The 12642-nt window shown below is 34.2% G+C and overlaps 2 protein-coding genes across 2 annotated transcripts in view; both read left to right on the top strand.

Annotated features, from left to right (window-relative positions):
* Positions 1-692: 692 nt before the first annotated feature.
* On the top strand, positions 693-2078 carry LOC120257870 (cingulin-like). The gene has a single exon (XM_039265157.1). It carries the CDS (start codon positions 833-835, stop codon positions 1709-1711), a length of 879 nt encoding a protein of 292 aa, XP_039121091.1. The 5' UTR covers positions 693-832; the 3' UTR covers positions 1712-2078.
* A 6324-nt stretch (positions 2079-8402) lies between these two features.
* Positions 8403-12642, top strand: part of LOC120258439 (callose synthase 7-like) — a 29872-nt gene continuing 25632 nt past the window's right edge. The window contains 7 exon segments of the mRNA XM_039265852.1: positions 8403-9032; positions 10244-10344; positions 11571-11680; positions 11780-11867; positions 11967-12077; positions 12192-12359; positions 12520-12609. Coding sequence (XP_039121786.1) covers positions 8837-9032; positions 10244-10344; positions 11571-11680; positions 11780-11867; positions 11967-12077; positions 12192-12359; positions 12520-12609 — 864 coding nt within the window. The 5' untranslated portion in view covers positions 8403-8836.

Below are 12642 nucleotides of genomic sequence, written 5' to 3'. Positions count from 1 at the left end.
CTGAAGCAATTATAATATTTGTTTCTCAGAAACAAAAGTGAAACACTGTTTTTTTTTTTAGAAAAAAGAAACCAAAATACCCTTAATTACCCTATTTTCTTTTATATAATAATTCGCTGGCGAGGGAACAAGAAAAGGCTAATCCATGCATGAAGCTTCGGGAAAGGCAAATCCGTTTATTTTTTTTTATTTAATTTAATTTTTAAAAAAAAAGTCAATACAAAAGAAATGCCATTAATGAGAGCAGCCCAGCCCATCCCAACACATATCCCAGGGCTAATGGGCCAATGGCTCTCATCAATCATCATTTGTCTGCTAACTTTTTTTTTGTAGCGTTATCATTATTATTACTTATTTTTGTTACAAGTTTTTTTCGTATTATATATATACTTTCTCCGTTTATTTTTATCTATCGTGAATAACCGAATTTCACGTACTAAAAAAATTGATTATTTCACATAATTTAATAAAAACTTATTTATTTTTTCAAAATTACTCTTAATTTATATCTTCATATTTATCTTTCATATTAAATTTTCGAATTAAATAAAGTGATTGAGTAATTTTAGAAAAAAATAATAAATATCTCTTAATATTTAAAAAATAATAAATAAAAAAAATAGTTTATGACAAATAAAAAATAACGTAAGGAGTATATACTTAATATTTTATTTTTCAAAAAGAGTTTCTTTTTAGGAAAGCGAGGACGTTTGTAGGGATTACGAATTGCATTTGGTTTCAGAGCCGGAGCAACCAACCAGTGGTTTCTACTGCCTTTGCCGCGCGCCGCCACCACCGCAACCACCACCTTGCCCGTTGCCTGTATCCAACCATGGAAGTCGATGAACCTAAGCTAGTCAGTGGAGAAGACGTTGAGATCCTTCATGGTGATAATGGCTTTGCCCTTGACGAGAAGAAGAAGAGTGAATCGGAAGTAGTAGAAGAAGAAGAAGCATCGGTGATCAAAACCCTAAAGGAAGAGATCCAAACTCTGAGTATGGATCGATTGGAGCTTCAGCGCTGGAAGGATGAGATGAAGGCTGAGATGGAACGCTCTGAGGCTGAGAAGCAAGCCCTTGCGGGGCGCGCCGACTATCTTGAGGGTGAGATCTCTCGCCTGCATCACGACCTTGGCACGGCGGTGTCCTCCAGTGCAGACTCCGAGGCAGATGCTCAGAGCCTCAAGAAAGCACTTGAGAATCTCCAGGCCGAGATGGCCTCGGTCGCCGACTCCAAGGTCGCACTGGATGCTAGGATTGAGGGTCTGGAGGCCAAGATCGCTGCCCTTAATGCGCAGAGAGAGGAGGCTGCAGTGGCGCTCTCTGAGAAAGAGGCGGAGATCGTGGCTTTGAAAAACGAGATGGAGGCTCTCCAGCTGAAGGGGAGAGCTCTTGAAGATGGATTACTGGATTACAAAGACAAGGCGAGGCAGGAATTAGAGCAGGAGGTTAAGCGGAAGGAGGAGCTGGAGAAGGCTGTGAAGGAGCTGGAAGAGGAGAACTCCCGTCTCCAGGACCGGATTCATGGATTCCAGTCAGAGTCGGAGAAGAGGGATCTTGTGACAAATGACGGCAAAGGAAATGGCATGGCGGTGGACGTGCACGAGGGTTTGAAAGTCTCATGGGCTGTCGTTGCAGCAGCTGCAGCATCGACTGGAACTGTTGCTGCCGCGGTCACTGCGATCTATCTCCGCCATGCCAAGCAGAGGTAAGTTTTCAAGTGTTCCTTCTTCTCATCACCATCATCACCATCCGTTCTTTTTCTGTCTTGCAAGCAAGTTAGGTATTTTGTTTGTCTGGCTATGAATATACTCGAATTTACTTTTTGATTCTGTCTCCTATCAGTAAGCTCTTAATCTGGTTTACATAAACGGAGATGTCTTTTCCAATTTTGGTTTGTGATATGGTGGGTCTGATCCATTAGGTTACTGCTATCCATGATATAGGCTGTTTTTGTTACAATTTTCTCTTTCGGAGATACTGGTTTGTGATGTTGCTGACAAATTTGCGGCCTCTTTTCTATTGTGGTTGCTATATGAAGACAATATTGAAGCTAAACTGTTTCTTTTCTTTGATGAATTTTTCTAAAGTTTATGTTTATCCTAGTATTGCCTTTTGTTAATGTATCTTTGTTGTGTGTTGAGGAAGCCTTTTTCTTTCTGCAATTACTGTTTTTCTTCTGGTACTAAGTCTCTTTGTTTGATGATTAAATCTTTTTCATCATGTATGCTTTATTTTTCCAGATGAAAACAATTGGTACTTTGATGTGGTTCACTTCATTAATGGCTATTGATTTATATCCTGAATTATTTGTCTTGAAATAAATGCATCTCACACCTGCTACTTTGTTTGGCTCAATTAATTTGGGGTTTACAGATGAAAAAAATCGTTCAGTCCTCTAACTGCTCTTTTGTGTAATTCGGAGGCTTGTGTGTTTACCATTTCATTATATATTTTTTTTCTTCAGATCTGCTGTGGGAATCTGATTCCTCCCTGCACAAATTCTGGTTGACTATCTTTATTTTCTTATCATTATTCTGTTTCCCACATGATAAAAAAATCATCATCCAAACACCCCATTTGGTCAAGTGACAAAATCATCATTTTTTATGTCATTAATTAATCCCATTCAGCATGTAAGACTGTAAGGTCTTTGGTTAAAAAGCACTGTTTTTCTACTAGATGAGAGATGACTTACAACGCATTGACTTCCCAGGTATTCTGCTATTGCCATTCGCTAAGCCTCATGTTTTTCATGAAAAGCTGTCTCCTATATTGTTCAATTCATTACACCGCTATCATTGCTAGATGATCCTTGCTATTCAAGTTTTCTCGAATCCTAACTTAGATAAGTATTGCACCATGTTTTCCATGATTATGGTCTGAGTTCTAGAAGCTGGACCTTTTAGAGGTATCAAACATATTGGTTTCAGAGCTCATCATTTTGTGCCTGCTTTTTGTTCAGCTACCACTAGGCTTGTAGAGAGCTTGAATCTTCACAGTCACTTCACCTTCTCTGATAACTTCTTTAACCTGGAGAAATATGATACCCTTTTTGTTGCATCTCTTTCTCGAATCACGAGGATACATTTGTAGCACATGACCAGGGTAGAGTAATAATCGGGAAAGTCACCCTTAGCATTTTAATCATGATTGATGCCCTCGATGATAGTTTTTTTTCTTCATTTACAGAGCTCTTTTGGTACCTTATGTAAATTCATTCACCATTATTAATTAACTATTAAGTTGAGTCTTCACTTTAGCAGGTGATCAGTTATAATGTAAAAAAATAGAAATTATGTTATATGAATTTAGATTTTCGTAAGACAATTGTTTGTCTTGGGTAGTTGTGTGTGTTGGAGGTCTCATATATAGATACTAATAGTGCCAGGCCATATACATAAAATGCTTAATTTGCCACCGCCCTATTGATGATCAAGCTGTTATTGGGATGTTTATAACACAGTGATGCCGCTACTCCAATGTATAACACACAGCAAGGAAAGAGGAGATTAATATTTCCAGCATCTTGATCTACTTCTAGGATTTTCAGGTCTTTGCTTCTCATCTAAACAAATGCTTTAACTGGGTGTCTTTTAGTGTCTTGTCCTCAATTATTAAGGGACACAACCATTTCTTCCAAGCATAGCATGGATATTGTTGAAGTTAGCTTCACAAATGACACAGGTGACTTTTATCAGAGAATGCTGAGGTCTTACTTTCATGTTCAACATCTGAACTTTTTTTCAAATGCTTGATTGGGTCGTATGTTGGGCAGTAAGCTATTTTTATAGAGGGCAGTAAGCTATTTTTATAGAGGGCAGTAAGCTATTTTTATAGAGCATGGAGACTCCTCTTTGTTAATGTTATTTTGGGACTTGATATAATAGAAATTGATAGGTGTGTATCAAGAGAATATCTCCCATCATTGTGATTAATATACATTGGTTCATTCTTCTTGATTTCTACTTTTTGCTGGAGGGCAGGCTCGACACACTGATAGAACTACTCTTTGTGATATTGTTTGTTTAATGACTTCAAGACAACAAATAGCTTCTCCACATGTGAGAGTAAGCCCGTTTGAACCCTCTATCAAAATCAGTCATAGATCCCTAATTGCTTAGGGATAGACTTGTACTGCAGAGCAAGAACAATTTTGCTAATTTGTGGCTATTGGGAAATATGAAACCATGAAACTACAATAGGTACAATATTGCTCAGAAGACGACTTCTGCTAACAACATATGCTCTCCTTCTATAGCCAAGGATTTGCATGCAAATCTTTTATAATTAGGCTGTAATAAGCATGTGAATGTCCTATGAATAGGCTGCAATATGCCATGCAAATTTTCTATAATTATGCTACAATATCAACCAAGATATTCTTCTATCTTTCTATGCAACATTTCCTGTTCGGTCATCCTAATATTTCTTGCTATATTTAGGCTTCACTTAACTCTAAAACTCTCACTGCTAGGTCCTGTAACAAGTCCTATTGTAGATTTTTAACCTGTTTCCAACAAAAACTGCATGTACTACTGTTAACTCTGATTGGAGCCTCTGTTGAAAACCTTCTTTCTATAACTTGGACTGGTTTGTGAATGAATTTTACCTGAGAAGGAATATAGGTTGAATGAAGCATGAGTTCAGACCAAAAAAAAGAAAAAGGTAGATGTGCATTTGACTTTTTATATTATTACAGCTGCTTGATGCTGTCCAGTTGAAACATGCAAATCTTAGGCCAATGTGTTTGTTTTATTCCTTTCTTAAAATGCAACAGTGGAAGGCCTCTTTATAGATCTATTGGTAGTGTTAAAAAAATGGCTTCTTGTATGTATTTTCCAGTGTAATTGTTCAGGTATTTATCTCATGGTGCTTTATGAATTTAGGTTGTGTGGTTCCCACTTAATACTTTCTGTTAAAACTGTGTTCAGTAAATCCTTCATCATTTGTATGCTGGATCTTGATTGATAATTTTGGATTTGCAGCCTTTACATTTCACCTTTTGAATTGATATCTAAGAAAATTAGCTGACTAATCTCAAGAGGGTAAGAAGCTCTCTCTGTTATTTCAATGCCACATTGTTAAGAACTCTTGATTAGAGTTGAATTGAGCTTTATCAGATAATGGTGAAAACTGATAGCTGGATAAAATCTTTTTCTTTTATCTCATGTGTTAACTTTTCTTTATCTTATGCTGGAATACTGATCCATGTAGGCTCTTTTTTTTATGAGCACATTTCACTTATCAGGCTACCTTTTCACAATGAGAACCCTCATCAAGATATTAGTACATGATTTTTGTATGGTAAAAAGTAAAGAATAAAGCCCATGATAACCTTATAAAAATTGTGCAGGGCCCCCACTGCCATCATGATTTTCTTTTTCTAAATTGTGACTTGAACAAGTCCAGAAAAATCATTTGTTTTTCTTTTGGGTTCATGTGGGATTAGGAAATCTTATAGGTAGGAATTGTTGAGCAGCTTATTATGTGCAGGGTTGTTTAGGCCATCTCCAACCCAAAACTCTATATTTGGCGCTTCAGTACACAAAAATACAGCTGCTACAGTAAAAATTCCTCCAATCATCATCCCTATTTTTAACTCTAAAATAGAATATTCTAAGAATATTCTTCTCACTTCACACTTTTATATTCATACTAGTAATAAATTTAATCATCTTTAATTTTTTCACTTTTAACCATTGAATTTAAATATTATATTATTTTAAAATATAAATTTTATTTTTATATTTTTTATAAATATTTATTAAATATAAAAATTTGATTGATAAACTACAAATATAAATACAAACATTACATTACATTAATTATTTAATAAAAAAACATAACATACAAACCAGCGACCATCGATGAAAAACAACACATTTTTGATCGCGAGACTTGAATTTATAGTCGATCCAAATATTCGTGCTTGTATACAAGCACAACAACAAGAAATTTTCTGAGAAAAATGATATTTTCAACCACCACCCCCTTCTGGATCTAACATGTTTAGTGATATCTTTGTCAATATTGGTGGAAGTGGCGATAACATACCAGATTATTAGACCCATCTACTTCAGCTTTCATTAATTGTATTTTGTGTGTTGTGATTTTTTTTTCTTATTGCTATCGATGATAATCTATGTTATGACTATTTTCTATGTTTTTATTTTATTGTTCGTGTAATTTTCGTTAATTTTAATGAAGTTATATTTCCTGTATTATTTTCGTTAATTTTTTATTTTTTATTAATTGAAAAATACAATCTTAAATTATAAACTATTTAATTTAATTAAAATATAAATTATAAATATAAATTTTATAAGAAAGAAAAAATAAATAAATAAAAGATAAAAAAATAAGCTGAAAATTAAAACTAAAAAACCAAAAAAAGATAAATAATAAACTGAAAAAATAACAAAAATAAACTGAAAATTAAAACTAAAAAATCAAAAAGGATAAAAAAAGATAAATAATAATCTAAAAAAATAAAAAATAATTAACGAAAAATTAAAACTGAAAACCCGAAAAAAATAAAAATAAATAAATAATAAACTGAAAAAATAAAAAAATTAAACTGAAAAATAAAACTGAAAAAATAAAAAAAACAAAAAATAAAACTGTAAAAAAAAGAAAAAAAAATCAAAATGAAAACTGAAAAAAATAAATAAAAAGAAATAAGCAGTCAGCATACGGTGGTGCGCTACATGTTGCGCACCACTGTAGCATTGCACAAATCTGGCGCAGGATTTGACGCCGGATTGGACCAAATCCTGCGCCAGTTTTGTTGCAAAACTCTACATTTAGAATTGGGTTGGAGAAGCTCTTACAAACTTCTAAAAATACTTTTTATTATATATATATATATATTTAACCTTTTAAAGTATTGTGTTTGCCCGTCCCAACCCCAAATAGTTTGTTTCTATAAACATTTAATTAAAACATCTAAATGTATCTTCAAGGTGATACCAATTTGTTCCAAGTTTTTAGAACTGGTTTAGAAATTTAAAACCATATATATATAATTCTTAATAATAAAATTTATAAGCTACAATTATTTTATATCAACAGGAGAAGTATATAAGAAAAATTTATAATTTTTAGAACATGCCTTGCCAATTTTTTTATTCTATAATTCAATCAATCAAACTATCTGATATTTATATATTTTTATTTTATTAAAAAAATGTCAAATTTTATTGAGCCTATTGCTAGTTGCGGTCATTTATTTGTTCAAACTCGATTGAGCAAAATGAAACCTACACTTGCATAAAAGAGGTTTTTGGATAAATATATACATATATATATATATATATATATATATAATAAGTTATCTGTGGATATAAAAAAATAAGACAAAAGAGTCAGAGAGAGAGAGAGAGAGAGAGAGAGGGGAGAGAGAATCAATAAGGGGTATTTTAGTAAACGAGAGGAATGAGAGATTTTGGGGCCATTGGAAGCTTGAAGATATTAGTATTTTTTCAATTTATAGACGTTATTAGAATACACAGCCTCATATATATATATATATATATATAAACATTATTATTATTATTATTATTATTTTGACACCTTGATTTGGAGCTATGTCTTTAGCTCTAGGCGAAATATTAAAAGCCTTAAAAGAAGGCAGGTTAGCGGGTGTTTATTTACATTCACAAAGATTCGAGTTGATATATTTGTTTAAATTGCGTAAATTTTTACATGGTTAAATAAGCGTGACTAGGGGTGGCAAAAATTCGGGTACGGACAAAACCGGGTCCGGACAACTACTAATATAAATAGAAAAACTCAGATCCGGGACCCGTACGGGTTTTAAATCCGGACAAACTTAGATGTCCAAACCCGGGTTTATTTTAAAACCGGGTTGTCCGGATGTCTAAATTTGTCCGAATTTATAAGTTATTTTTTTAAGTCAGCTCAAATATTAAATTATACAAAAAATAATTTAATTTACATTAAATGCAAAAACATTAATAATCCAAAACTCAACTCAAATTATAGAAAAAAATCTAAGTCTTAATAGAAACAATAGATGTTTAAAGTTTTTTGAAGAATGAGCTTTAAAACAAAATGCGCTAGGGTTGTGAGGCTTTTTAAAGTTTTATGGGTTAAAAAGCACGGTTGTCCGAATTTTATGTCGGACCCTGACCTGGATTTCAAACCGGACAACTAGCCCGATGTCCCGGGACCCTACCAGATTCTAAAACCTTATGTCCAAACCCTTTTTATTCGGGCCCGGCGGGTCCCGGACAGATTATTGCCACCCCTAAGCGTGACCCATGCTTTCCATTTGCATCAAGCCCCTCCATATTTCCCAATTTATCCAATCCAGATAAATGCCTTGCAGGAGAAGTTAACCCCAACGGACAAAACACCAGGATGAACAACAACAAGAAGAGGCTGAAAAGAAGTTAAAAAAAGAAACAAAGAAAAAGCATACAAAACCAAAGCACTCATGGTCATGGAACAACGTTCCCAAGAAGCTCTCAAGTTCGAATTGATTCCCTACTTGCAAGAAGAGATAGCTCCAATTGAAGCTCCCTTACCTCATCTCCTCCTTTCTCCTTCCTCCTTCTCCTCCTCCTCCTCCAAAAAGAGAAAAAGAAGAAAAAAGGAAGGAAGATGTCCTTCATTCCTTGCTTGCAAATGAGGGATGGCAAAAGCAAATCAGTATTCAAAGAAAAAGAAGAGAAAAAGAAAAAGCAAAAAGCAGCAGTAGAAGAAGCCCTTGAGCCAAATAAAAAACCAAGAAAGAGAGAGTGGTCACACCATTGTGCTTGCTCTTCTTCATCCCCGTTCATCCTCCTGCGCCACTAGGAGGAGTTCTCGGAATGGCGAGCAGTAGTGGTACCAAAGGGGATGTGCCTGTTGCGAAGGCGCCGTCTAGGAAGATGACTAGGACGGCGACGATGATGGATATGGTTGATGATGAAAACTTGTTGGTGCCTTCTTCTCTCGCCCCCATCGCCCCCATTCTCCGTGTCGCCAATGACATCCAGGAACTTAATCCCAGAGTTGCTTATCTATGTGAGCTCTTTCCTTCATTACGTGCTTTTTGCTTTGGTGACTGAAACTCTTATGATTTTTGCATTCATGCTAATCATGAATTCCATATACTAATTAAGTGGCAAAATGTTAGCTTTGGTTTATGGGATGACAATCTAGTCCGGCTCCGCAAACTTGCCTCCAAGTTTTGTTTTTACAAAAATAGAAAATTTTTTTATCAAAAAAATCAGTCTCTAGCATTCTATATAAATGAAACGAAAAAGAGAGATGTTATTTGAAATTTTTAAATGAGTGGACTAATATGTAAATTTTTTTAACTGACAAAGAAAATGAATAATATGAATTTCTTTAGACATTATGCCTTACTGCATTTATATGGTCATTCTCCTGCGTAAACCTTATTTTTGTATGCTTTACTTTTAAGTTATTTATTTTTAAATTTATAATGTATGCAACCAGCGTTAGGATTTTGCTTTTTTATTTATTTTTATTTTTTTTATAAATCCTTGCAAAACTATAGAATTTTATTATTCTTTTAAAAGAATTAGACTCTCATGCTAATAATAAAACCTGAACTGCACCACAAGTATGAAGCCATACACAACTCTCGGACTAACAGATATATTAGGACGATTCTAAGTTGCAAGTCTCCCCTTGTTTTACTATTGTAAAGTTGTTTGAGAGTGTTTGTTGGAACAGCATCAGGACATTCATTTGCTTAAAGAAGGTGATTTGCAACATATATCTATTTCATTACATTGCACCAGTGGACTATTACAGTGATGAGTGAAAGGGATCATAGATAGAGTTACAATGACATATATCAAAACACGTGTATTATTGTTGTGTGTGGAATTACAAGTTACACATTGTGAACCAAATGCCTTGTCTAAATCCTTTGTGACTTGAAAAGGCTCTCAAGTATGAAGCGCCATTCATACTGATGCTACTACTATCGGCCATCATTGGTAGCCCTAGGCAGAAGTCTTTTTACTTAATGACATGCATGTGGTATGCTAATTGGGTTTGGGCTGCTGTGTAGCTCTTTTTTGTTTTGAAACTTTTACTTGCATAATATGCATTCGCAGGTTCTACTTATTGAGCTACATCTAGTCATTGATGGAATTGAAAGAAATTTGTTTCCTTGCAATTAGTCAAATTGCCAATGTGATATTGCATGGATTAAAATTGAAGATGATTTGCTCCTGAGAGTTGTGTTAACCTCATATCAGGTCGTTTTCATGCGTTGGAGCAGACTCAAAAGCTAGATCCCTTATCAAGTGGACGTGGTGTTCGTCAGTTCAAAACATATCTGTTGCATAGGCTAGAAAAGGTGAAAGTATCACTCGGGGAAATTCTAATAATGTCTCTTTTTGTTTTGGTATTCACAAAATGTTCAGTTCAAGGTTTTATCTATTAATGCACTTTGTTCATACAAACGTATTTGAATATGTTCGACATATATGTCATATGCCACAGAGTAGTGGTTAATATCCAGAGTCATACACAATAAGGTTTGCTAACATCTATTGGTGTTGATGCTCTGTGGTTGCTGCTGGCTTTTGGAGCATGGCATAACTTTGGATAAACACATATTAGGCCAGTAGATTAAATTGTCTTAAGTCGAGCTTTCTTGAATTTGAGGTATATTTAACAGCCTATGTTGGTTTCTGTTTACTTAAATGAAAAATGTTGATGGTTGGGTAGTAAGTTGTTCCCCTTATATCTTAGACGAGCATTGTGAAAACTTCTAGTAAAGCTTATTAATGAATGCATCCTGTAGTACTGTAAATTAATGGCACATACATGGATGAATAACTCAAATTTTCTGTATATTATTTGATGAAATTGCCTGAACTTTTGACCTTCTTTATGCTGTGAATAGCTCATATAATATAGTCTTCAGAAAATTGAGACAAATCAAGAAGTAATAGATACCTGGAGGAGTATCTTATGTGGTCCGTTTAAGGTTGTTGGATGTTTATGTTAACATTTTTGAATTAATTTTCCTCTTATCATGATGTAATTCACATCTATCCATTAAATCACCAGTGGTGGTTTAAAATAAGAGAAAGTTTATCCACTATTTTAGTACAACTTTCTGTTATTTCTGGTTTGGCTTAGTTTGGATGATCCAAAGTGCACCTGCTAAATGACCCAGTTAAAATAGGATGAACAGACCTTATACTGTAGATCATTTAAGCTGAAAATCCAGATTCTGTGAGAAAATATCCTAAATGTTATGCTTTTCAAGCAATATGAAATAAAATTGACCTCAAGAAAGTTAATGGCATCATCTTATTCATAAATTTCATGTCGACTTGATGTGTTCTGTTGTTGTCATTATTACCTGCTAAACATGTTAAATAGACTCATCTTGTATGCGGCATTCTAGTGGTATTTATTTGCTGCTGGTGTAACCAATGAAACACATGGGATCAGTTGAGGTTCTCATGTTACATGTTTTCATTGGGTTTGTTGTTAGGAGTTTGGGATTCTCTGATAACATCAATTGTTTGTTTATATGAATGAACCATAAACAGTTTTTACTGGTTGCAGGAAGAAGTAGAGACCAAACCACGGTTTGCTGGAAGTAATTCAGAAGAAATCCAATTATTCTATCAGTGGTATTATGATGAATTTGTCAAGGACCCTTCCAGAAAAAAGCCGTAAGACTTATTACAAAACAGCCAAATCTGCAAATGTTATTATAAAATACATTTCTCGGCTTATTTTGACTGCTTTCTTGATTTCATGAAACTTCTCAGTGAGGAGATGGCAAAGCATTACCAGATTGCGTCAGTTCTTTATGATTTAATGAAAGCTTTGATACCCATAGAGAAAGTTGATAAGAAGGTTCATCTCACATCATATTTTAAGTTCATATTTCTGATGTTGTTGTACTGCTAATTGTTATTTCAAGTGAAATAAGGTAGCTTCATATTTCACTTGCAGATATTTAAATTTGCTGAGGAAGTTGCAAGAAAGAAAGTTCAGTATGCTCCTTATAACATTCTTCCTCTTAATGTTTCTGGTGCTGTTCCTCCCATTATGGAACTTCCAGAGGTGTTAATTATTGACTTTAAGTTTACTTGTTTTACAAGCTTTCTTTTATTTTCTATTTCTTTTTAATTTAAACTACCTCTTGCGTATACTGTTTTTATTCACTTGATGATACAGATAAAAGCAGCAGTTAATGCTCTCCGCGATATTGATAATCTCCCAAAACTCAGGATACAACCAACAGAGAATGTTCGGCAGAGAGTTGATGGATCCTCAATGCCTGGAAATAACGGGACTGTCATTCATGATTTACTTGATTGGCTTGGGGCAATCTTTGGATTTCAAGTATTAGACCTTTTTTTGTTTAATTTCCTTTACATGTTTTTATAAATGTTTAATGCACTTTTTTTAATTTTTTATTTTGAGTACGTTAGTTGATTTTATGGAAGTAGAACATATGGTCTGTGTTTTCTCACTTTGTGAACACTTTGGTTGTGGGTTAAAGAAAGGGAACGTGGAGAATCAAAGAGAACACTTGATCTTCCTTCTTGCTAACATTGACAGTAGGAGTAGGCCGGATGAAGAGTATTCACTGGTAATGCTCTATTTTGATTCAAGGGTCATTTGA

The sequence above is a fragment of the Dioscorea cayenensis genome, chromosome 4 (genome assembly GCF_009730915.1).
Source record: "Dioscorea cayenensis subsp. rotundata cultivar TDr96_F1 chromosome 4, TDr96_F1_v2_PseudoChromosome.rev07_lg8_w22 25.fasta, whole genome shotgun sequence".
Lineage (NCBI taxonomy): Eukaryota > Viridiplantae > Streptophyta > Magnoliopsida > Dioscoreales > Dioscoreaceae > Dioscorea > Dioscorea cayenensis.
This window is presented reverse-complemented; position numbering and strand designations above follow the sequence as displayed.